This window comes from Suillus bovinus (assembly GCF_016758785.1).
Source record: "Suillus bovinus strain UH-Sbo-P2 chromosome Unknown EDB93scaffold_11, whole genome shotgun sequence".
NCBI classification, from domain to species: Eukaryota; Fungi; Basidiomycota; class Agaricomycetes; order Boletales; family Suillaceae; genus Suillus; species Suillus bovinus.
Genome location: NW_024542067.1, coordinates 83,844 through 109,957, shown reverse-complemented (window position 1 = coordinate 109,957; position 26,114 = coordinate 83,844). Strand labels below are relative to the sequence as shown.

The window sequence follows — 26,114 nt, the reverse complement described above, 5'->3', positions numbered from 1 at the left end:
ACTCACAAGGTTCGGACAGGCCTCGGAATGCAAGAACTGCCTGTGGAAGGTTCAGACAAGTGCGCGTGGCCTTCGGAAGGTCAAGGGAGGTCGGGGAATGGTATGGGACATAGGTGTTGGATTGCCTGGTTCCGAGCCCAGCACCACAACCATCGTTACATCGTGTTACTGGTACAAACTTTATAAAGGTGTGTGTCTACAAACTACCTTCTTGTCTGCGTAATAAATGGTTCATCAGCATCTCACAAAAAATCTGTTCTTCGCTACCAATGAAGCTCTCATCTCCGGTACCACCCTCACCATCTGCATCATGTTCCTCTGCATTGTTTTCAGCACCCCATTGTCCTGCTTCTCTCGCAAAGTCCTCGAATGTGTCTCCACAAGCAAGTGTCTCCTTGATTTCGACAATTATATTGTGAAGAATGAAACAGCAACATATCCACATATTAGCTTTGTCAAGGTCCTGCTGAGTCTGTATTTGGATTCGCATTTTGTGAAGGGACTGAAAATGTCCCTTTAAAGCGCTATAGCCATGCTCTGATCGAACGCGAACCTGTAAATGCTAAGTTAGCGGCTTTGATGTGTGATGATGGTTTGAACTACTTTTGACAAGTGATAGTTGAATTTTTTTTGATCCCTAGTCAACTCCCCAGCTGCTGGTCATTTGAAGGGCACAACACACCACAGACGAGTGCCATAAGCTGAGTCTGCCCAAAGCTACTCATTTCCGCCCAAGAACGTGTTGGGATGACGTGCAATTCAGGCCTTCGAAAACGCATTTGAATCATGCACACTCCCAGGAACTCCGATGACATAGTTGACAATGCAAAGATTATGTGGCATAATTACCACCTTTCAAACACATCAGTTTCATTTTTTTCAGTTATATCTTGTGACGTACTTGAGCTGACAGAGAATAATTAGATTTATGGTCAAAAAAACCTTCTCTGTGCCACCCTGGTTTCTGAAAGAGGTTGATTGGTGTACCGTCAACACTAAGAAATCCCCCCCTCCATTCCGGACATGTTCGGTCTTCAACCCACTGTTTGGCCCTCTCTCACTCTGTTTGGTTGTCCTCAAAGAGTGGATCAAAGTGAATGACAGCATCATGGTGCTGCAGAAGTGTGATCATGACACGACGGTGACAGTTATATACTGTGCCTGTCGAGACACCTGCCCATTCTGCAATATCTTCTGTTGTTGCCGCATTGCCATAGTGGCCAGCACTATTTAAGAAAATCACAAGCTGCACTGGCACAGGTAATTGCGGATTATTTGAGTTGTTCTGAAAAATAGGGTGGTTGATGATGATGTTGACGAGATGCACAAAGGTAGGGGGATCCACATGAAGTTTACAACGAAATTTCTCAGGTGGTCCAATGCCCACTCCTCGAGAAGATGCAGCTGTGGTGCACAGCTCAACTTAGGACGTGTAAATAGAATGCAACTCCTCTCAACTTCATCCTGCAAGGCTTCAATTGTGTCAGAAAATTCGGTGAATGCACGTGAACTTGTTAGTATTTCAGTTGCTGACAACATTGACATGGAGAAGAGTGAGTTGAGTGAGGAATCAGATGACTTGGATGAGAGGGATGATATGGACTTGACCATCGAGTCTCCAGATGCAGACGAAGATGAAGAACTATCCAAATCATCATCCCATTCATCGAGTCCTTTGATGGCAACCTTTGCAAGTTCAAGGTACCACACAAACTGTAGATCTAGCTGTTTAGTACATAGCGCTGCCAAGATATCTGCACAGTGTAGCGATGGTCGCGGTGTTGGGCTTGAAACCATGTATTTTCATACTCACGTCAACACCCAAAACATATGCGCACATGTCTGACGCACTTTTGCACATGTCCGAGCCACTCCATACCGGATCCGGTGCATTGGACCTTCGGACATCGCATTGGCCAATCGCACTTTGCGTGCACTTGTCCATCCCGTGTCCTGTCCATCCGAACTAGCCTGACTAGGTGCGTAGTTATTCCCGTGCACGTTTTCTGACATTTGGACCACGTTATTACATGTCCGCAGCACCTCGTGTCTTATTACATAGGACATCGGACCCAAAATATATCGCTACTATCTTTGCCTGTAGTATTCCGAATTTCTATGTACTTACTTAAATACTCTGTAGTGACCCATAGCAATCATCATCCAGTAGTTAGGAGCCATTTCCCAACTCTGCGGATCACCCAGAATATTCTTGTAGTTCTTAGTTGCATTGCAAAATATTACTGTTCATTCACCGTCTGTCACAACCCAATAATGAATTAATGCTGGGCAGAGACTAGGACTCGGACTAAGGTTATCACAACAGAAAGGATGATGAGCAAGGACGTCTTGGATTGCTACAGTGTAGATACAAGAGGTTTGAACTAAGGAACTATTGACCAAGACATGCTACCTATATACAACTATTGAAACTGAGATTGAAACTGAGATATAACTACTAGCCAATCATAAAAAAGGGAAAGGGAATCATATCATAGAACATCGTAGAATATTAAAGAAGTATCATGTGACCATATCTTATCTTATTGTATCTAATCTAATCTATTCACAATGAAAGAACTCGTCTTCTTCATCAGTCACATTGAAGACACGTGTTGTGGGCACTAAAGGTATTTCGGGAATGATAGATGCTTTCAGGGTAGGGTTAGGGTTTATCTTAGGTGCTGTGTATTGACGTTTAGGAAGATTCAAGAAAGAATAGTGGTTTGTTAAAGGTACTCGTGACATTACCCCCTCTCTAAGGTGAGTGTCATCACAAACGAATGAAGGTCAGATATTCTTTTCTCTCCATCTTTTAAAATCTTCCGTAAACAGTACTGAGCCTTTGATTCTTCGGTATTTTCTGGCTGCAGCCATGGGATTTTCTTTGTGGAACTCCACTAAAGGAATTGGAGCGTTCTTCAAATTCTCTTCTGGCTCCCAAGATGATTCTTCTTTCGGGTATCCTTCCCATTTCACTAGGTATTGCAGCTTTTCTCAGAACAATTGGCTATCTAGTACTTCTTCTACAGCAAATTCTTCCCGATTGTCAATCAATTCTGGGGGTGGTCGGTTTAGGGGAGGATGAGGAATCAATTGAGATGCGTGATATGGAGTAAGCAATTCTACGTGGAAAACCGGGTGAATCTGATATTTTTCCGGTAATTTCAACTTGTAGTTCACTTCACCAATCTTCTCTAGTATTTCAAAGGGACCTAGACGTCGATCTGACAGTTTTTGACTTGGGCGACGTTGTTTAAGATTCTTTGCATCAAGCCAGACCTTGTCTCCTTTCTTATACTGAGGTGCTTCCTTTACTCCTTTGTCATAGAATCGCTTCATGCGCTCATTGACCATCTTTAGAGTATTCTCCACATCATCTCTTGCTTCTTTCATTTGATCAACTGTCACAACCCAATAACAAATTAATGCTGGGCGGAGACTAGGACTCAGACTAAGGTTATCACAACGAAAAAGATAATGAGCAGGTACGTCTTGGATTGCTACAGTGTAGATACAAGAGGTTTGAACTAAGGAACTATCGACCAAGACGTGCTACCTATATACAACTATTGAAACAGAGATTGAAACTGAACTACAACTACTAGCCAATCATAAAATAGAAAAGGGAATCGTACCATAGAACATCATAGAATATTAAAGAAGCATCACGTGACCATATCTTATCTTATCATATCTTATCTAATCTATTCACAATCAAAGAACTCGTCTTCTTCATCAGTCACATCGAAGACACGTGTCGTGGGCGCTAAAGGTATTTCGGGAATGATAGACACTTTCAAGGTAGGGTTAGGGTTTGACTTAGGCACTGTGTATTGACGCTTAGGAAGATTTAGGAAAGAATAATGGTTTGTTAAAGGTACTCGTGACATCAACTCTCTCATCGGTGGCGGGGATTACGGACATGGAGTTTGGGTGGATCATGAAATCTGGGTTATATCCGTAGAGAACTTTAAACAGACTGTGACTGGTTACTGTGACTGCATTGTTATGTGAAAACTCTGCTATCGGCAGCCAAGATGCCCAATCATTCTGTCTGTATGACATAAACATGTGCAAGTATTGTTCGACTTCTTGATTTACGTGTTCGGTCTGTCCATCAGTTCTGGGATAATAGGAGGTCGATGCAGACCATTTCAGTTCCTAATCTTTTTGACATTTGTCTCATGAACTTTGATATGAACTGAGTTCCTCTATCCGAAATCACTTTCTTTGGTGTTCCATGATGTTTCCATACATTTTTCAAATTAGCTCGGAAATACCCTTTGAGTCTACATCTTTATTGGTGGGAATGAAGTGTGCTTGTTTCAAAAATCAATCAACGACTACAAATATGCTATCACACCCTTCACTCTTTGGCAAATCCACTATCAGGTCACAGGTGATGGTTTGCCAAGGTCCTTCTGGAACTTCATTTGGCTGTAAAGGCCCCATTGGTTTACTTGGAAGCACTTTCATTTGTCTGCACCTATCGCAACCATCTACGTAATCGTGGACATACTTCGTCATTGAAGGCCACCAATAATTTCTGGAAATCAACTCCAAGGTTTTAGCTCATCCAGGATGTCCAGCTGGTGGAGAGTCGTGAAACAACTCTAATATTTCTTGGCGGATCTCTTTATCATTTGGAACATAAACTAATCCTCGGAATAACACCAATCCATCCTCCACATTCCACTCTTCGACTCCTCTACGCAACTGAACTGGTGCTGCCTTTAGCGTTTCTAATGCTTTAGTGACTTCAGGCTCTCATTCTGTGCTTTTTCGTATCTTTTGGATTAATTTTTCCTCTCCATGCACCAAAACTTGACCTCTTTTAGCAGCTTTTACGGTAAAGAATTCTGGTTTCAAAAGAATGCAATTTGAGTTATTGTTTTCTACCCCCTCTATGGTCTGATCTCTGAGAAAGACAGTCTGCTTTGTCATTAACCACGCCAGGCTTATGTTGGAGTGTAAATTCATACTCCGCTAGGAAAAGACTCCATCTAGCTTGCCTTCTGGTCAACTTCTGACTCGTCATGAAATATTCTAGGTTCTTATGATCCATCCATATCTCAACCGGGTGAGGTGCTCCCTGCACATAGTGCCTCCACTCCTCCAACACTCTAATGATTGCTAATAACTCCTTATCGTGAATGTCGTAATTTCTTTCCGCATCATTCATTGACTTAGAGTAATATGCTATTGGATGCCATAATCCATCTTCCATCAGTTGAGAGAGAACTGCTCCTGTTACGTAATCAGAAGCATCAATTTCTATTTTCTTTTTCTTCTCAACATCTGGCATGACTAAGACAGGAGCTTCTGTGAAACGTTTCTTTAATTCATCAAAAGCCTTCTGTTGTTTCTCCGTCCAATCCCATTTGACATCTTTTCTTAGCAGATCATTCATTGGTCTGGCTATATCCGAGAACCCGAGTATGAATCTTCGATAGAAGTTGGCAAAGCCCATGAATGCTTGGATATCTTTTACGCATTTGGGAACAGGCCATTTTAATACTCCTTCTACTTTTACAGAGTCCATCGACATGTTGCCTTCTTCCATGATCAACCCAAGGAACTCAACTTTAGACTGTTCGAAGCTACATTTCTCAGGCTTCAAGAACGGGTCATTCTCCTTTAACCATTTCAGGACTTCTCGTACCACCTTTCGGTGCTGCTCCCTATTTCCATTCGTGAATACCATTATATCATCAATGTAGATGACTACTGTTTTGCCATCTATCAGGTCTCTCAGAATTTCATTCATCATAGTTTGGAAGGTTGCAGGCGAGTTCATGAGTCCAAAATACATCACGGTTGGTTTGTGGTGACCAAACAGTGTTTTGAAGGCCGCCTTCCACTCATCTCCTTCTTTCATGGGAATATTATTGTACCCCCATCATACATCCATCTTAGAGTACATTGTGGCACCGGTTAAAGCATCAATTAAATCTTGAGATCTTGGTAGCGGGTACGCATTTTTAACCGTCTTCTCATTGAGCTTTCTATAGTCCATCACTGGTCTTAACTTGCCATCTTTTTTGGCCACAAAGAAGAAAGGTGCTGCCACTGGAGATTGTGAATCTCTAATATGTCCTAGTGCAGTCTCGGTTTTCAACCATTCCTTCAGTGTATCCATCTCTTTAGGTGACAATGGATAGGGTTTCGCATTTGGCAGAAGATCGCCCTCATCTTTAAGATCTATCGCATGATCCCATTTCTTTCTTTCAGGGAAGCACTTAGATTCTTCTTCTGAGAAAACTCCCAGGAAATCATGAAGCCAGTCAGGCACCATTTCTTCTACCGACTGTTACGACTGGGATAGTTCTGCTGTTGCCGGTCAAGATAGACCTGTCGGGCGAACAGTTCGTCGGCCTTCCTAATACAAGGAAGGTTTCTGGTGGTTCCTACTGCACGAGCCGCGGCTTCTATGCAGGATCAGTGGCGAGTGGTTTTAGCACTTCTACCGCAATCAAGGGTTTCAGGCTAAGACAGTGAGTGACTGCCTTAGAATCAGAGTTCAGGCTACTAAGGGTGGAGACCTTAGTAGATCAGGTTTCAAGGGGAAAACCCAGTAGATTAAGTTAAGGAATACATCTATGGTACATGGGGTTTATATAGGTAAAAGGGAGCGGCGTAGCCGCGACAAGAAAGGTAACAAAGATAGGAAAAGAGTACAACCTATCAAGATAGCAAAGATAGGTGAAACCGCCATGCGGCGCAAGATAGTATCTATGTTACAATCAAGATAGAAGAGAAGTGCGGACAGCCCACTTGATAAGAGAATAGCCGAGCCTAGAGTCGGCGGCATGGTTACAGGAAAAGAAAAAGAAAAATAGGAGTAAATGTTATTGTAACATTACCCCGGTGTAACCATTGAAGTCTCCGACTTCAATCCATCCTAGCGTCGTCATAGTAGATGGGGTCTGCTTCGGCGTTGTTAAAGTCATCAAGGTCCGTTGAGGAGCTTGGCTGGTTGCGATAGTCTTCATCGGCTTGTTCGCATTCTTGCTCATAGAATGCTTTCTGGTCTGCCTCCCAGTTGCGGAGGGCTTCATAGAATCCATCATCTGTATAGACGATCGGAAGTGGGTAGGTTCCTCTAAGGTCTTTGCAGTAGACAGAGAGGTGTCCAGGGGCGATGGCATGGCATACCACACAAGAGTATTGAGGGCAGTTTTTGTGGCGATGCCCGTATTCTTTGCAAATGCGGCATTTGATGTTATCAAAGCCTGGTTTCTTAGCGGAAGCATGAGGAGGTGGGGATGGGGATGTGAGATCAATGACCTCTTTTTCTTTCTGTTTATCTGCTCTCAAGCAGCGTCTGCGAGCGATCTGGTATCCGGTAGGTTTTCTTCCTCTGGTGGCAACCTGTGGTTGCGGTGCTCTGATGGGGTGTGGAGCAGGAGACGGGTCACGATCTGGTGACTGATGATGGGAGCGAGGGTGAGGAGGAGAAGGCGGACGAGCGACTTCAGTCGCGGTTCGGTTGGCAATGAGGTGTACAACTGATAGCAAGTCAGGCTTAAGGCTATCAGGGAGAAGCTGAAGCGCAATCGATCTGATGCGCCTCTGGCACTGAATGACTTCATGGGCTTCTTGTGCGGATGCGAGGGGGATTCTGTTTGCGGATAGTTCAATCAGGTGGGTGGTCCTGATGATGTTAATGATAGCGGCGATTATTGCTGCGCTTCTCGCCGGCCGTTCGGCGAGCTTTCTCTCCAACTCGAGTGCGTGTTGCTCTGATAGAATCGTTGCTTCAAAGAGGGCGTCTCCCTCAATACGATCAATGACGGTGAAATAAAGAGAGGACGAAAGTGATACGTCGGTATCCTCTGATGATGGGGGGTCGGAGACAGAGGATGCAAGGGAGGAGTGCTCATCTAGCACGAAGTGTTCGGTTTGGGCGATGGGGACGAAGTGTTCTTGGAGTTCAGCGGAGTCGAGGGTAAGAGTGGAGGGGGCAATGGACATGTTTCTTTAGTGGCGTTGCTTGAGTTTTTGCTGAACTCTCAAGCGAGTTTCGTTCTCTTCTTATACACTTTGAGAAGCATCTGGGAATTTTCTAGGTCAGCCTCTTTGACCCATTCATTGCTGGCAGATGAGTATCCTTTCCAGGATACTAGATAGCGACGGCGTGCCGCTGTTCCTTTGTGTGCGAGGATCGCTTCTACTTCGTACTCCTCAACCCCATTGATAATGTCAGGTGAGGGCTCAATGAAATTCGGGCCGTGGACCTCTGTCTCCCGATAGGAGGATAGTTCAGATGCATGGAACGTGGGGTGGACTTTCCATTGTTCCGGGAGCTGGAGTGTGAAGGTGATGGGAGATAGCACCTTGGTAATGGTAAAGGGGCCGTGCCGTTTTGGCGCCAGCTTCTTCGAGGGTAGGTGCGTCAGTAAATGCTCCGCTGACAACCAGACCTTATCTCCAATCTTCCATGGTTCATACTTCTTCCTGTGCGTCCTTTCGGCCATTCGTTGCATAGCGATGTTGTGGCAAGACACCGCTTCTTCTCTCATTTTCTGGAGGTTGGTGACGCGGTCCTCGGCCGCGGGGATGTCGGTAGGGGGAAAGGCGTAGGGGATGCCTCTAGGCTCATAGCCCATCATCAGGAAGAACGGTGATGCGTTCCGTGCATCGTGCTTTCGGTGGTTGTGCACGAATTCTGCCATAGGTAGATGCTGTACCCAGGTTTCAGGGTTCGATCGGCAGTAGATCCGAAGGTAGGTTTCGATCTCCTGGTTCAATCTCTCTGTCTGTCCATCGGTCTGTGGATGATATGCGGTGGATAGGGCAACTTCATAATCCAGTAGTTTTCCAAGTTCTTTCGAGAACTTTGATGCAAACTGCGGCCCGCGATCTGAAATGAGCTTGTCATGGAGCCCAAAGCATAAGAAGACTTTCTTGAAGAATAGTTGCGCTACTCCTTCGGAGGTGATGTTCTTCTTGCAAGGTGAAATAATTACCCCCTTTGTAAGTCCATGGTCTACCACGACCATCATAGAATCATAACCACTGCTCTCCGGGAGGTCGGTGATCAGATCAACGGAAAGCTGGGAAAAGGGGCGAACACCGGAAGAGCTGATTGGTTTCAGGGGAGGAGTAGTGGGGTGAGTGTCAGATTTCATCTGCTGACACGTGGCACATCCTTCGACATATTTCCTAATAAAAATGCCCATCTGGGGCCACCAATAGTCACGTTTGACTAGTTCTTCAGTTTTGAATCTGCCGGGGTGTCCGGCGGTTGGGTGGTCATGGTGAAGTTGCAAGATGCGGCTTCGGAGTGCAGGGGGTGCATAAGCACGGTTCTTGTACTGCAAGATACCATTATCGAATTTCCAGTCGGATAATGCCGACTTCATGGGGGGCAAGCATAGCCCATCTAAGGCGTCACTGGCGGTCTTGATGATAGGATCCGCCGTAGGATCATCGGCTTTTAAAGCCGTTTCTAGTTCTAAGTCGATTAGACGAACAAACATATCATCTGGTAATAGGATAACGTCCTGGTTATCGGTCTCGGTGGGATGGTGATCGGGACAGCGAGATAAAGCGTTGGGAGCAGCGAGCTTAGTTCCAGCTACATGATGGAATTCGAGGTCAAATTCATTCAGGGTGAGCTGCCAGCGTGCTTGGCGACGGGTCAATTTTTGAGCAGATCTGAAATAGAGGAGATTCATATGATCTGTGAATACAATGACGGGGTGTCCGTGTCCTTCGAGATAATGTCTCCACGCTGTCAAAGCACGGATGATGGCCAGTAGTTCTCTATCATAAATCTGATAGTTTCGTTCCGCTGCATTAAGAGATGCAGAAAGATAGGCGCAGGGGTGGTAAGCGCCGTTTTCATCGGTCTGTAGTAGCACTGCTCCAGTTGCTACTAGGGAGGCATCCGTTGCAATAGCGAATTGCTTTGCAGGATCGGGGTTCCTTAAGACAGGTTCTGTCATAAAGCACTTTCTAAGTGCTTGGAAGCTGTTTTCTTCTTCATCAGTCCAGCAGAATGGCTGGGTCTTCTTCGTCAGGTTGTTCAGGGGTTTCGCGATGTCAGAAAAGTGCGGGATGAAATGCCGATAGAAATTGCAGAATCCGAGGAAAGATCGTACATCAGTGACGGTTTTCGGTGTCGGCCAATCTGCGATGCCCTTGAGTTTGGTAGGGTCCATCGCGATTTGTCCGGGTCTGATGATCATTCCGAGATAGTCGACTTCTTGTACATCGAACAGGCATTTCTCTGCTTTCAGAAATAGCTTCTCTTTTCTGAGGATATCTAATATCCGGCGTGTTCGTTTGTGGTGTTCTTCAAGGTTCCTTGAGAAGATCAGGATGTCATCCATGTAGACGATGAGCCATCCTTCATTCAGTTCCTGCTGGAACATTTGGTTCATATAGGCCTGGAAAGTACCGGGTGAATTGCAAAGTCCAAAGAACATGACATTCAGCTCAAAGAGTCCGAATTCAGTCGTAAATGCTGCCTTCCATCTATCTTCAGGGTGGATCCGAATGTTGTTATATCCAGACCGGACGTCCATCTTGGTGAAATACTTTGCATCACGAAGTTTCGCTAAGAGTGGTGGAATGAGGGGAAGGGGATACGCGTTCTTTATTGTCCATTCATTAATATACCGGTAGTCTTGACAAGGCCGTAGAGATCCGTCTTTCTTTCCAATGAAGAAGAAGCTGCTTGACTGAGGGGATTTCGAGGGAGAGATGAATTCCTTTTTCACATGTTCGTCAATAAACACCTTGACCGCGACCCTTTCTTTCTCAGATAAGGGGTAGAGTTTGGATGATTTGGGGATGTATCCGGGTTTGGTTTCAATCCTGTGGTCAATACCGGGTCGGTGAGGTGGCATGGAGTTAAGACCGTCTTTGGCAAAAAGGTCGGCGAAGTCGTGAAGGTAAGAAGGGACTAATTCTTCGAAAGTCTTCTTCTTCTTCTCAATCTCACCTTCCATGGCTAATTCCTGAGATTTGTTGCTAGTCTTCAGGTATTCCGGAAGTGAGGGGGGTTTTGCCATTTTCTTGGTTTCAAATGCCGAGGTACCGTCACGAGTCAGGGGTGTGTCCAAATCCAAATTCTCTATCAGGCGTACTGCGGTGGCGTCCTGGGAGTATTCAATGAGGAATTTGTCGTCGGTGAGGGGAAAGGAGGCCAAATCTTCGACTTTTGGTGCGAAGTTATCCTTTATCCATGCGTTGTGCTTCTGATCAAAGTTCGGGATTTCAAATCCCTCATCTTCTTCGTCTGGATCGGGGTTCAGGTGCGGGATAGGTTCATCTTCATCGGGGATTTCCTCGATGGAGGCACGGAATTCTTCCTTCTTCTGGATAGGCTCAGAAGTAACTAGGACTTTCTTCGAAGTCGGTGGTTCAGGGTTCAGCGCCTTCTTGGGGGTCGCTGGTTCTTTGATAGGCACCTTCTTGGGGTGCAGAATGTTCTTGGGGGCCTTCCTGGGGTAAGGCTTTGGTTTGAAGAGCGGCTTAAAGCCTGCGTCCTTCCTTTCTTGATCTATCCAGAGTTCTACTTCTCTGGATCTGGGGGTCTCATTGAGGGTGAGACTGCTTTCTGCCCAGTTGATGTCTGGGTTCATGGCTTTCAGCCAGGGGAATCCAAGGAGGATGTTGTCCTTGGTTCGAAGCTTGGTCACGTTGAATTTTCCATACATGACTCGCTTGTCAATCTTGATGCCGAGTTCGACATATTCTCTAATCTTTCTGCCGCGGCAGTCACTACCGTCGGCGGTGACCATGGCAAAGGGCTTCGAAAGTTTCTTGGTCCGAATTCCGTGATAGTCGATGAATTCGGTGCTGATGAATGATCCGGCGGCGCCGGAATCGATGACTACGGTGGTTTCGACTGGTTTCGCACATTTAGTTGGGAGGAGAGTGGCATGGACACGTAACTCTTCTTTATTGCCAACATGATGTACAGTGTGAACTGGAATGGGAGGGACTGGCGTCGATACAGACCTCCACTCTAAAAATCCCCCTTCTTAGTCATCCTACGGGTATCCATAGCTTCATCGTCGGAATTTTCTTCCTTATGCTTGGCCTCGCGGACCGGTTTCTTTTCCTTCGGGTGGTATTCCCTATCATTGGCTCTGTGGCCAGTCTGGTGGCATATGAAGCATTTGCCTGCTTTCATATGTTCGGCCCTTTCTTTCTCTGAGAGGCGGTCGACTTCCATGGCATCTCTGTCTCCTCGTGGTTGGTACCTTTCAGGTCCAAACCGGTTCTTCTTCTTCTGGGTCTGTTGCTGGGTCTTGGGCCTCAGCGCTAGAATCTGCTGGTAGGCGTTGTCCATCTCTCTTGCAGATTGGATCATGCCTTCTAGATCTTTCGAGATATTGCCTGCTCTGTAGATAGCATTGGCAATTCCGAATTTCAGTCCGGCGGTAAAGAAGTGGACTTTTGATCCTTCTTCTTGCAGCCCGGTCAACTGGAAGAGATGTCTAATCTCTGCGATATATTCTTCTAAGGACCCTTCTTGCTTGAAGGCCCTAAGCTTGATCCACGCTTCGGTGGCTGCTTCTCCCGTGGTGAATGCCTTGAGGAAGGCTTTCTTGAATTCTTCCCACGTTCCATACCCAATGGGTTGCTTGTTCTTATCTAGCCTCGTGGTGTCTTGAGCTAGAGTCAGGAAGTCCTCCTTCCATAAGAGTGCCGACTTTTCATTCATGAAGGAAGTGGCAAAGATGATGCATTTCTTATCAGTGCTGTAGATTTCACTGTTAATATCGAGGTAGGCGGCGACCGAGAGCAAAAAGCTTTTTGCGTTCTTCTCGTTGCCATCAAAGATCGGTGGCATTCCGATCTTGATTTCAATCAGTTTGTTGTAAGCTGCAGCTGCTGCTGCGGCGGCAGCACTGGATGATGCGGTGGGTCCTGACATGTTTCTGAATGCGGCGGCAAGGATGTTCGCGGTTATCGAATCAATGATGTCAAAGTACTGTTGGGAAACAGGTACTGGGTGAGGAACTTAATCTTTTGTTACGACTGGGATAGTTCTGCTGTTGCCGGTCAAGATAGACCTGTCGGGCGAACAGTTCGTCGGCCTTCCTAATACAAGGAAGGTTTCTGGTGGTTCCTACTGCACGAGCCGCGGCTTCTATGCAGGATCAGTGGCGAGTGGTTTTAGCACTTCTACCGCAATCAAGGGTTTCAGGCTAAGACAGTGAGTGACTGCCTTAGAATCAGAGTTCAGGCTACTAAGGGTGGAGACCTTAGTAGATCAGGTTTCAAGGGGAAAACCCAGTAGATTAAGTTAAGGAATACATCTATGGTACATGGGGTTTATATAGGTAAAAGGGAGCGGCGTAGCCGCGACAAGAAAGGTAACAAAGATAGGAAAAGAGTACAACCTATCAAGATAGCAAAGATAGGTGAAACCGCCATGCGGCGCAAGATAGTATCTATGTTACAATCAAGATAGAAGAGAAGTGCGGACAGCCCACTTGATAAGAGAATAGCCGAGCCTAGAGTCGGCGGCATGGTTACAGGAAAAGAAAAAGAAAAATAGGAGTAAATGTTATTGTAACACCGACTGCTTCTTCTTAGTAGCTTCTTCTGCTACCTTCTGCTCCATGGCGACTGAGGCTTTGTATCGAATCCATAATCTTTCAGGACTCTCCTCATCTTCTATTTCTTCCATGGTCGTTCTCTTAACTGCCACATCTTCCTCATCTTCTTGATCTGCCATTACAGGCAACAAGCTGGGTACGTCTTCGACTTCTTCCGACTTTTTCTTTTTCTCAGCCCTGTTTCAGAGTCTTTTCTCCTTCTTAGTTTCACATTTCACCGGGCATCGTGAAAGCGAAAACTTCCCTGCATTCCAATCAATCTCAGGGTTGTGGTATCTCAACCAGTCGATACCAATGATCACATCATCGCTCCCTAGATCTGTAACCATGAATGCTACTTTTTCTTCTTCATGATTACTGACCTTAAGACCTAGTTCGGCGAAGTGAGTCATCAATTCCAAGGCGTTAAGAGATCCATCAATGTTTTTAACCTGGATCGGACGCAGTAATTTTCTACAATGAATTCTGTTTTTCTTGACAAATCGTTCATTGATAAAGAGCGTAGATGCTCCACAATCTACAAGAGCTTTCAAATCTGCAGATTTGTTCTTTCCTTTAAGTGTTATGGGAAGATAGAAGTGTTCTGATTTTGTCTTTAAGTTTACTTCTTCTACATCCGCAAAGTTCGCAAGGATCGAGTATCTACTGCCTGATTTATCTGTCTCTTGTTCCTCCAAGATTTTGTTCTTTCTAGAGGCTTCCTATTCCTTAAACCATTTAGGTGGTTCTGATACTTTTTTGGCAAGTGCATCTGCCTTGGCTTTCATCTTAGCCAGCATTTCTTTGCCTTCTGGTGATATGGTCCAGTTCTTGAACCATTTGGGAATTTCTGATTCCTTCTTCTTTGCTTCTCTATCAGCTAAGAAATCTTGGAACCATTTGGGAGGTGTGGAGCTGTCTGAGGAGGGAGGGAGGTTCGGAGTTCTGCAGTTTCGTGCAATGTGATTTGGCTTTCCACATTTGTAACAATTGAATGGCTGTTTAGGTCCATTCATAGCCTCATCAAGTGCGTGAAACTCATGCAAGGAATAAGTTTTCTTAGTCATTGTACCAGTTATATTCTGGAACCCACTTTACAAATGACGTAAGAAGTTTTGAAGGGCAAGTTGTAACGGCCCTTCCAGAAAAGGAATAATGAAGTGGTGGATGAGTCATAATGGTCCACCCACAAAGGAATGATGATTCAAGAAGAGGGGGAAAAGGAGTATGTAAATGGAAAACTGAAGTGGTCCTTGGTTCTCTCCGGATCTACCATGTACTTCAGGGTCAAAGGATTCTTTAATCAACCCAACTGACACTTCCCTATCTACTAACTAAAAGAAGAGTACATAAATTACACCTTTGTTAAGTGAGAAAAACGCGGTGTGCTTCGTGTGTATTACTTCTCAATCACCACAAGGGTACGGGCCAAGGACAAGTTATCACTCTTCCAGCCGAAGCTTACAAGTGCGAGTCTCACTTGGACACTGTATCTAAATCCTCTTGGTAATGATGGTAAGACTATCTGCAGATGCAACAGTTCTACTAAACTTAACGAAAAGGTACTACGTGCGTAAGAACATCAGGAAACCGGTGGGAAAAAGGTTTTTGTAGATACAAATAGCAACATCAGATTACATGTCTACTGGATTATATCCAAAGGCAAAGCAATATATAATCATGACACGATGGCATCAAAGGACAAGAAGTTGCAAGAACAAGCCAAACTTGATGAAGGATTATATGTCCCAACAACTATGATATACAATAGATAAAATATTGAAAAGGTTCTGCATCTCTCCAAACCTGTGGTCATCCATTGCCTGAGCTGAACTTCATGATTGCTACTTGCAATGCCAGTCAGCTGGCAATCAAGAGTTACAAACTACATGCAATACTGGCCTGAATTCATAAGTGTGGTGTGTCCTAGGTAATCTTTTGTAAGTCACCAACAGTTCTCAATATATGTGGTACACCTGCTGCCCAAACCAGACTATGGTCATCAACAACCAGACAACAATCATATATTGCAAAATTGATGGAGCACTGATGCCAGTCAGTACATTAAGGTAAGGAAACTAGTACATGGTATCACAAAGGTTATATACACATGAGCATAAAGATATGTGTCTGATAGCTTGTAAGATGTCCATGTGAAAACGACTGATGTGAATTCATTCAACCACGCGTAGCCAGGCGCCTCGTCTCCTCTAAGGGCGGCTGCCAAGTGATGACAAAGCTGCAATGGTATCAGCATTTTGAAGAGGACGTAAGTAATTCATGCCCACTGTCGCTGTCAGAGTAGTCAGATGCAGGCGCATTACCAATCGCCAGTTCATAAACTTCTACCTCAGCTTTGGCACAACACATCTTCACATGCAAGTGATATAACTCTAACTCAGGGTTGCGCTGATGAGAATGGTAACCTTACATATCAAGGTAGGTTGCCACGAGTCCTGTCTGAGAGCGAAGTTCCAAATGACATGCCTTATCAAAGGCCTCTTGAATGCCAGGTGGAACCCATGTGCTCGACAGGTAGAACAAGGAGTCGATGGACTTCAGTGATAATGTCAGACTAGCCAAGTAGAAAAATTGACAGTACTGACGTGCACGATGACTGGCATTTGTTGCTCTAGATGTGTGATACAATTTGAGTAGCCATATTTGTCCGAAAAAAGTTGTCTAACTGGCGTGAAGTCGGGGTCTTGCTCTCTTAACCAAGTTTCGCACTTGTGTTGTACAGCTGCCGAATAGGCTCCTATGGATGTTGAACAGGCCTCTGTAGATACTGAACGGGCTACAGTAGGTTCAGCGATACATATTGAGGTTGTTAAGCCAGGGCTGTCATTATGTACGAGTGAGCGAGTTGTAATAGCACGCATTGCTAAGTAGTGAGGTGTCAGACCATTGGTTTGCGTAGTTGGGAGAATCTCACACATTATCCATCATTGCTGTATGTGATCAATAGCCTGGCTGCACAAAGACATCTCCAGCTGACATTGATCCCTCTTCTGTTCCATGAAAGCTCACTCTACGGTTACGCGCCCTTTGTTATCCTTAACCGTTCGCAACAATTCTTCTGTCTGTGCTTCCAATATACGCCCTCTGATTATCTGCCAGATATCGCCATGATAGACTTGGCCTTTGAGCAAGAAGTACAGAATATACAATTCAGTCCGAAGCTATGTAAAAAAAATTTAGGTGAACTGATACTTTAGAAATTGTAGACTTGCCGTCTTCATTGGTATGAGTCTGATGTAGAAATCCAACCATTTGGGACCTGCCAATATGTCTGAAAGCTCACACATGCCATTATGAAATGCTGAGGAGTTGAATGGTGGAAGATAGGATGGAGCTGGTATCATGACTGTTGTGGTAAGGAAATATGTACACGTGTGACGCATACTATCATGGAGCTTGTTTGTTAACCAATATTTTGAATCAGAATCTGATTTGGGTGGCGATTGAATGGTATGACAGCTGGCCATCAAATCAATGTTACTGGCTATCAAACAATTCGAATTCTGGCTGGCCATCAGTGCTAGTGATGGATCAACTTTTAGGAGAGTCATGAGCACTGAAATAGCTAGAGACTCGAGATGAAACAAACCTTCCACTATGAATGCGCCTGTGTGAGACTCTTAGATGCAATCTGTATCTGGGTACTGCCCTGGCGGGGCAGTGAGGTTAGACTTCCGCATAGAAAATTCAGACGTAAAGAGGGCATACGTGGTGACGAGCTCGGCATGCCGTTACATTTTACAAAAATCTTTGCATAGGGTGCGGTGGCAGGCAGCCAGGCGATGGTGGCGGGATGAGAACCATGTTCATTTACCTGAAAAAGAATATTATACTGGTCAGATGCTGGCGACTTCAAACTTCTCAAAAGTCAACAGTGCTTAGCATACACCCAGATTATCTCACTGCAGTCCAATCTTTGAGTCACTTTCCCAACAATGTCACAATGATGGACATGACAAATTGAATATGGACCTAGGTTTCATATCCACATTGTTGATATAACATTTGAATGTCGTTGGGGACTGTCACATCAGCGTGGAGACTGGTGATAAAGGACAAGAAGTTGATACATATGGCCCAGACACCTGAACTCAATGTGATGATCAGCCTTAGAATTATGTAAGTAAGCATGCTCGGTTCACCTTACCAGTTACTAAACACCCTCACCAACTTGAAGTTTTCCATTGGTTTTGTGTCGATGTATTCATTAAGCACATTCTCATAGTATTGATGCAAGTGGGGTTGATGTCGGGAGCGCAAATTTGCACCATTACATAAGTGTAAAGTTTGATCGATAAGGATCAGTAAGACTCTAGTACAACAGCCTATCGCAGACGTAGCTTCAGCAATGGCGGATTATTCCTAGGTCGTTGCTTTTGGACCCCTCTTGAACAGGTCTGGATATGGTGCTTCATAATCAACCTCACTCCTACTCGCAAGCAAAGCTTGCAGCATCTAAATAAAACCTGGAACTCTTTCGCTGTAATTCCATCACCAATGGACGACTCAAGCTTTTTGAACAATTCTGTTTGTTCCTGGTATGTCCACTCGAATCAAATAGAGCATGGTTTTTCATGTTCTCCTGCTGATTTATCAATAAAATTATTGCACCACAGGAATGTAGTTGATACCTCGATGATGGTACTGGAAGGTGGCTAAAGACGATAGCCGGTAGTATGCGTCTATTCTCACTGGTAGGTCATGGTTAGTTTGGGATATCCTTGAGAATGAAGGAAGCTGACCTTGATATCCACACTCATCAGATGTGCATCTTACCCTCCAATAAGTCTCTCGAGTAGTCTTATCTTTCCAAGGATACACTGCCGCCTCGGTGTAGGTCTCTTTTCCACACCCATCGGCACATAAGCAGCACGGGTATCAAAAATTGTGTTCTTCGCGGTACTTCTCAAAGTGTGATGGAATAATCTTATTTCCCTCGTCATCGTCAGGCCTCCATATTCGAGTCAACACTCAGAAGTTATACAAGGTTCGAATAATCTTACCAGTACCATTCTATCATTGATTTTGATGCACTATCGTAATGCAGGAGGGCAAAGCGGCAAGTCATGGCTTCTACCATGAGTTTGGCAAGCCTCACGGCGGTTTTGTGACAGTCAGGTGGGGCAGTGATCATGGAAGAAGGTGAGGATGGGGTTTCGATTGTGCAGATGGATATAACAAGGCCTCATCACTCTTTATAGATCCTGTAATTAACCATGTCATGGCTGGTCCGACTTTTTTTTCTCCCGTCAAGTGTGCCAGCCCCTCCTGCACTGCCAGGATCTTGGCCTGTGGGAATATGCAACTCGGGTAATCGCGCTGGCCATCTTAACGTTCAGGTTTGTCATGTTATATTATACTGTTGAAATTTTTTGCTGTTGTGCTCAATTGTTTATCCGTTCGCTCTTCATGGGTATAGCTTCATCGCAAAGGCTTTTCAAATGCACTTGCACATGTGAGTTTACTCAGGAGAGTGCATTCACAAAGCATCAATGTTCCTGTCTGAAAGGCAAGAAACGATTGATCAGTGCTTTGTCTAAAGCAAAAGATCTCCTAGGCTCTGTAAAACGGGCCCAACTGGATACCAATGGGAACAGACAGCATGTGTGTATCAGCATGCCCTCTTCGATTACACATCCCCGCTGTCCACAAGCCCTGTCATTGTCTTCCAACCATGTCAACGAGACATACAGTGTGGGGTCTTCAAGTCTTCACCTGTCTTTGCCTTTGGCTGCAGTGCACCCCCCAGGGGAGGTGCCTTCTGCAGGTTCTTCGATCCAGGACAACATACCCATCGCAGCATCCAATGCCAACATCGGCACAACATCCACGGAGGAAGACGGTTTATCACTGGTGCAATGCAGAAGTCGACGTATTGATGTTCTCATGTCATCACATTATAGGCAGTACGACGATGTACTCCCGCAGCCTCCCCCCAGTGTTCCAAGTCATATCGTTCAACAAACAGAATCTATCCCTGTCGCAAATTCCACTAGTGTACTAACCACGGCTTGTACGTTGTTGCGACCCGCTCCTTTCTGCACGGCAAGGAATGTATTCGGACTAGTGCGCCAGTTTTTCTCTTCAACCCCCCCGTCTCATGACCCAGAAGAGGCCGCAACACTTCACGATATTAGTTCTATTCCTATTCCTACTCCAGCAGGTCAGGATGGCCCTGCTGAGCCTCACAACTTGTTTCACCCATACCCCAATCAAACATCCTTTGAGCTTGGGCATTGGTACTGGAATGGCATGGCACAGAAGTCGCACCAGAGCTTCAAAGGCTTGCTCAATATCATCGGATGCTCAGATTTTGATCCCAATGATGTGCGACATACACATTGGGACAAGATCAACTCCAAATTAGGTGCGAGTGTCGATGAAGAGGATGATGAATGGTTGGATGAAGATGCAGGTTGGCGCAAAACGGAAGTGACAATCAAAGTCCCTTTCTCTCGAATCACAGCTCAGCCAGGTGTTCAACCTTACATTGCAGCAGACCTTTACCATTGGTCTCTCATATTGGTTATTTGCGAAAAGCTCGCAAATGCTGAGGATGTCGAACATTTCCATTACGAACCTTATCAGTTGCGATGGAAGCCCCCCCATCTACCGCCAGAAGTCAACATCCAAGGCGAACTGTACACTTCACCAGCTTTCATGGAAGCTCACGGCACACTTCAGGAATCTCCTGGAGAGCCAGGATGTAATTTACCTCGCGTGGTTACTGCGCTTATGATCTGGTCCGATGCCACACAGCTGACGACATTTGGCAATGCAAAGTTATGGCTGGTATATATGTACTTCGTGAATGAATCCAAGTACTGCCATTGTAAACTGTCTCACCATCTCGGTAATCACGTAGCCTACTTTCAAAAGGTATGATAATTTTTTAATTAACTTACTCTTCTGCATTGACATGCATGATGCAGCTCCCGGACGCATTCAAAGACTTTGTAGGGTACTCACACTGAGGGCAAGGGTGTTGGCCGCGAGTGCACGACACATTGTCACCGCAAATTGTTCCAAGCCCAGTGGAGGATTTTGCTGGATCGCAAATTTTTAGAGGCTTATGAGCATGGAATCATCATTCTCTGCTGCGACGGCATCAAACATAGGTTTTAACCGCGCATATTTACCTATTCCACAGATTATCCCGAAAAGTGAGTTATGAATGTTCATCGATGAAAATACAACCTCACCTCACCTCACCTCACCTCACCTCTACCAGGGTCCTCATTGCCACTATCCGGCAGCTCGGAGGATGTCCCTGCTCGCGATGTCTCATACCGAGAACAAGGCTTCATCATCTGGGTATGGCTCATGATAGGCAACAACGCACGACTCTTGCACGTTCTGATACCTCAAGGAGTCCATTGGTTGCCACTGCACACAGTCTCATCTATGAGAAGCATTATGGTGTTGATAGCATAGCAGTTGAGACCATCCTCAAACCTGATTCGTGGGTGCCAACCTCCGTGAGGATGCCCACCAGTCTCTTTCTCACCTTTACTAACCCTTGATTAGAATGCATTTCTAGATACTCTCGCTCCTTTCGGATTCAACATCTTTGTTGCACTTGTTGTTGATCTTTTGCATGAGGTTGAACTCGGAGTATGGCACATGCTTCTAGTCCATCTACTAAGAATTCTTACTGCCTTGGATAAGGACCTGATCAATAGACTCAATGAGAGGTCTGCCAGATATTCATTTACAATGGCTTTGCAGGCTAAACTTACCTTTGACAGGTATAGGAAGGTCCCTTCATTTGGACCGGCCATGATTAGATTGTTCTCTTCAAATGTTTCTGAGATGTCGAACATGGCTGCGCGAAATTTCGAAGATCTTCTACAAGTATGTACTCGCAAGATTCTCATACATAGCTGCGAACTAATTTTGTCAGTGTTCTATCCCTGTCTTCGACGGTCTTTTACCCGTCCCTCACAACAAAGTTCTTATGAATCTCCTTTTCACCATGTCACACTGGCACGGGCTTGCGAAGCTCCGTATGCATTCTGACATCACTCTAAAGATTCTCGACCAACAAACGACTCATCTTGGTGAACAGTTTCGTCACTTCAAGGAAAAGGTATGTGCTTCATACCAGACCCAGGAGCTCAATCGTGAAGTCGGTGCGCAATCTTGTTGCCAGGCCAAGGATGCTGCTAAATGCAATGGAAATGACCTTGGACGAGCTAATGAAGATAATGGAAAAGGCAAAGGCAAAGGCAAAGGCAAAGTGATAGAGCAGCTTCAGTATTTACCCGCACCCAAGCAACCAAGGCGAAAGAAGTCTTTCAATATTCAGACTTACAAATTTTATGTACTTGGAGATTATGTGTCCTCCATCCGTCATTTTGGTACAACCAATTCGTACAGTACCGAACCAGTGAGTTGTATTCTGCTGCCTATGTATATGTTAACTCACCTTCTCAGGGGGAGTTAGAGCATTGTACCCCGAAAGGCAGGTACCATCGCACCGATCGAAGGACCTTTGTTCGTCAACTGACTCAAATTGAACGCCGCAAGACGCGCTTGCGCTGCATCAAACAACGACAACAGCCAGCCTCTCACGCAGGGGTACCTGAAATGGCCAACAATCCCCAACTCCAACATCATATAGGCCAAAGCGAGAAAATGTATGATGATTTTGGTCAGTACCTTCGCGACCACAAAGGAGATCCTGCTATGAGGGTAAGCAGTTTCTGTAACGTGTTGATCTTTATCTTGAAGCATCGCTTAGGATTTCCTGCCTGGATTAAAAACCCATATTCTCGATCGCCTCGAGCCAGAAACTACCCAATTGCCTCTAGAGAGATCAGCTCTTACCGACCAGCACAATACCATCCTCTTCAAGCGGAATCAGATATATCACCACAACCTCACACGATTCAACTATACCACCTATGACATTCGAAGAGCTCAAGACGTCATAAACACAAGGACTCAGCATTGCAACATTATGCTACTCGCAAATCACAGTGATGATGGGCACTACCTCTATGCCAAAGTCATTGGGATCCACCACATCAACATTGTGCGTGTCGCCAATGTGTACAAAAGTCACTGATTCAAATTTCTTCTTGTTCGATGGTATGAATCAGTGCAAATTCACGCATGGGACTCACATACTTTGGGCCAAGTTCGCTTCCGGCCGCTGGCACACCAGAACGTGGTTTTGTTGACCCAGGGATGGTTCTTAGGGTGTGTCATATCATCCCGGCCTTTTCTCAAGGCCAGCGCAATCCAGGTGAATCTGGGATTTCTCCTCTTGTGGGTGACAAGCATGATTGGCATGAATACTATGTTAATAGGTGAGCGACCTGAAATAACTTGATGCGGATGAGCATTAATAATAAGACTACACTAGCTTCATTGATCGCGATACACTCATGCGCTTTCATTATGGCCTTGGGGTAGGTCATGTTTATTCTCATGAAGCAGGAGTTGTGGAGATGACAGTACGGACAGAACATGAACCTTCAGAAAGTGGAGGCCTCATGGAGCACACACACTGCCAAATTCCCGGTGACGATGAACAGGACGAAGACAAAGACGACGATGAAGATTACGTGGGCGTGGAGGAGCATGGCTTTTTCGATCAGGCAGTCAATGCCAGCACTGAATCACTCATGCAGGCACTAGACAAGATGTTTCTGGCCGGTCACACATTCGATTATGAAAATTAATAAATATAATCAATTGTTCGCTACTGCATCACCCTTATTCGCCCCCGCTTTTTCATCACATGTGCCGATTCCTGGCTGGGCTGGGCTACTCATGTTCGCTTCTGCCTGGCACTGCTGTGCCACCTAGCAAGCCCCCTGGCTTCTTCCCGGCATATTTCCAATACATGGTTTGCCATCACTGGCCATCACTGGCTTTGGCCTACCCATGACTAAACCCCTGGCACGCATATCGATGGCTGATATGTTACGGCATCATTGCCTAGCGGTCGAATGTAATGTGGGCAGACAAGTGCATGTTTGAACAATTTTTAAGGTCTTTTTAGTGTTGTCTGATTCTTCATCACTCCAAACTTACCGGGATGATGCAACTGTCAACTGCACTACCAACTGTCCATGTTAACAATGCTCAAAACTATGTTTTTGTTCAAGCAAGGAATGAAGTTATGCGACTTGTTCCGCTTCGGGTGAGTGCATCAGTGGCTAACTTTATTTGCATCACTCATGATTTCTTACTGCAGATTGATGAGGTTCACTATCAGCCATCAGTCGTCACTCTAATTGACCCATGTTTTCAGCCCTTTCAAGGCCTTTCAGGTCAATTCTCTTTCCTTGGCTATGTCACTCATGCTTATCATCTTTCACCACTCTATGTGAGTCTGTCTGTAATTCTCCAAGTCAAATTTTTCATATAATTGTACTTGTTCACAGTGGCCTGAAGAATGTTGTGGTCTTGCTGACGAGCTCCTACAACAAGTGGGATTGTTGGGCATCATAGATGACATTAGTAGATACACAATCTATGAGGTTATTGAGGTAAGAGATCTTTCATGCAGTCGAGTTCACTTCTCATTAGACGAACACATTAGCATGGTGGCGCCTCAATTCTCGAGAATACTAGGACACCTTATTGTGGGGCCAGCACACAAATGAAACTTGTGCCCATGTGGATGGTGAGTTTCCCTTCGAATCCCCCCACATCGTCGGACTCAGTGCGCGTCATACATAGCTTCACGAGTTACACGACTTTCAGTTCTCCCTGGCAATGTTCCCATATGGATTCCCTCCTCCTGTCAAGCTTTCGGAGGAGTTATCTTGGCAGCACTTTGATCAAGTTACTCGGCAGTCGCTCCCTGGACCATCGTTCCATGACACGTCCCTCCACCTGCCCTTAGATTTTGATTATGATCCCTCTGTGTTTGACGTAACCACAGCATCAACTTTTTCTGGCGTACTCACACCTGCTTTGGAGGAGGAGGGTGATGGCCTCTCGAATGCTGTGATCCTCCCTGCTAATCATCCTTTCGATGGGACACAACTTCCTCACAAAGACCTCCATTGGAGACAAAACTCACGAGAGGATCCACTGAGCAATGGCCAGAGGACAATGCTCAAAAGTTTGATGATAGACTCACCTTGGGCACGCCCATATAAGTTGGCAAGATACCTTTATGTAGGGTGTTTATTGGTCGGCATACCTGCCAACCCCTTTAATATGCCTGAGCTGGTGTCGAGGCAGTTTATTACAACCAGTTTTTTGAAAGCTCTGTTTTTCACTGGTCAAACATACGAATCATTGTGTAATGAGAAGTGTAAGTGTCCGCCTCCAATTCTCAACACCACTAACTAACATTGTGATTAGTGAGGGTCACAGACAAAGCTGGGAGGGAGACCCTCATGGATTGGTCATATTTGCGCAATAGAGTACGTTCGTTTGTCGGTTTACCTTCAGTCACCATTAAACATTTTCCACAGTTCCCGGACTTATACATAGAATTTACTTCTGAGCTACGTAAGGTCACCAGAGGTAGCATGAATGTTACGGATGGATTCATGACCCACGAAACCCACCGGAAACAGAAGATCCTCGACTTGATTAGTTTGTTCGACTCAGGGGACCTAAACCTGGTAAGAACCTGGAAATTCGTATCAAATAGAAACTTAAGACTTTGTCTATCAGATACAATGAGCCCTCATGGAGCTTGTTGTCACACAGGCCTTCCGGGAAGTGCTCTGGGCTTTGTTACTCCGACCTATCGCCAAATTAGCTGAAGGAAAGGTTAGATTGGCAGATCTATACCCTGATGCTGTACAATCTTGAACAGGTTATCTACAAAAAGGTGTTGTCGGTGTACTCAGCACCCTCGTGAGCTTTTACTTATTTGCTCGTCGGACGTCGATGACCAAATTTGTGCTTATGTATCAGATGTTTCAAGGGTTAACTCATCCCCCACAAAGCAACTCTCACTTGAAGGCTCCTGCACTGTTTCCTATCATCATGACTGCCCTCGATAACATGTACAAACATCCAGGTGACTTCAGCGTCTTCTTCAAGGAAGCCCATGAGCTTCTTTTTCTCAAGTCAGTCTCCTTTAACATTGTAATCTTACTCATCCATCTCATCCGTTTAGGGAGGAAAATGTCTTAGTTTTGGAGCCTAAGCATGGAATTCCCAAAGTAATGTCAGATGGCTGGAGGAAGACCCTTGAAGACGTCAGGCCCATAGAAGTCAAGTCTGTCGTAGATTTCAAAGTCCCCAACGCAGAATTTGCCTTTCCAGTTACTGGCATGGCGCAGATACACATTTCCTACTTCAAACCGTCGACTATCTCACTTTGATCAACTTGAATATTGTACTCGTCATGATCTGAATGGTGTGCCTTCTGAATATTTTTGTACACGTGTATCTCAGAAATGAATTACCCTTTTACTCATTAGTAAAACGATCTCTGGTGTCGTATGAAAGCTCGACCACCTCAAGTTCACATTCGCAGATTAGCGCCCACAAAGTTGTTTGTCATTGTTTTTGGTGTGCGACATACTCGCTGATTAGATCAATCAA

At 45.2% G+C, this 26,114-nt stretch overlaps 3 protein-coding genes across 3 annotated transcripts; 2 read left to right on the top strand and 1 right to left on the bottom strand.

Moving 5' to 3' along the window:
- Positions 1 to 771: 771 nt before the first annotated feature.
- EDB93DRAFT_1058463 (uncharacterized protein) lies at positions 772 to 1,363 on the bottom strand (the record flags this gene model as incomplete). Its single annotated transcript, XM_041444787.1, has 3 exons — positions 772 to 852; positions 902 to 1,054; positions 1,103 to 1,363. Coding segments are annotated over 3 exons (495 nt in total), but the record flags the coding sequence as incomplete, so codon positions are not given.
- Positions 1,364 to 19,202: 17,839 nt separating this feature from the next.
- EDB93DRAFT_1247691 (uncharacterized protein) lies at positions 19,203 to 23,275 on the top strand (the record flags this gene model as incomplete). Its single annotated transcript, XM_041452624.1, has 13 exons — positions 19,203 to 20,465; positions 20,519 to 20,542; positions 20,653 to 20,749; positions 20,818 to 20,900; positions 20,999 to 21,064; positions 21,114 to 21,280; positions 21,335 to 21,440; positions 21,490 to 21,675; positions 21,739 to 21,975; positions 22,023 to 22,280; positions 22,330 to 22,640; positions 22,691 to 22,900; positions 22,957 to 23,275. 13 exons carry the CDS (start codon positions 19,203 to 19,205, stop codon positions 23,273 to 23,275), a joined length of 3,327 nt encoding a protein of 1,108 aa, XP_041310347.1.
- Positions 23,276 to 23,634: 359 nt separating this feature from the next.
- EDB93DRAFT_1247690 (uncharacterized protein) lies at positions 23,635 to 25,891 on the top strand (the record flags this gene model as incomplete). Its single annotated transcript, XM_041452623.1, has 10 exons — positions 23,635 to 23,739; positions 23,794 to 23,925; positions 23,984 to 24,088; positions 24,142 to 24,225; positions 24,282 to 24,864; positions 24,915 to 24,976; positions 25,028 to 25,151; positions 25,378 to 25,418; positions 25,479 to 25,633; positions 25,684 to 25,891. The coding sequence occupies 10 exons, from the start codon at positions 23,635 to 23,637 to the stop codon at positions 25,889 to 25,891; spliced, it is 1,599 nt and encodes a 532-aa protein (XP_041310346.1).
- Positions 25,892 to 26,114: the final 223 nt, after the last annotated feature.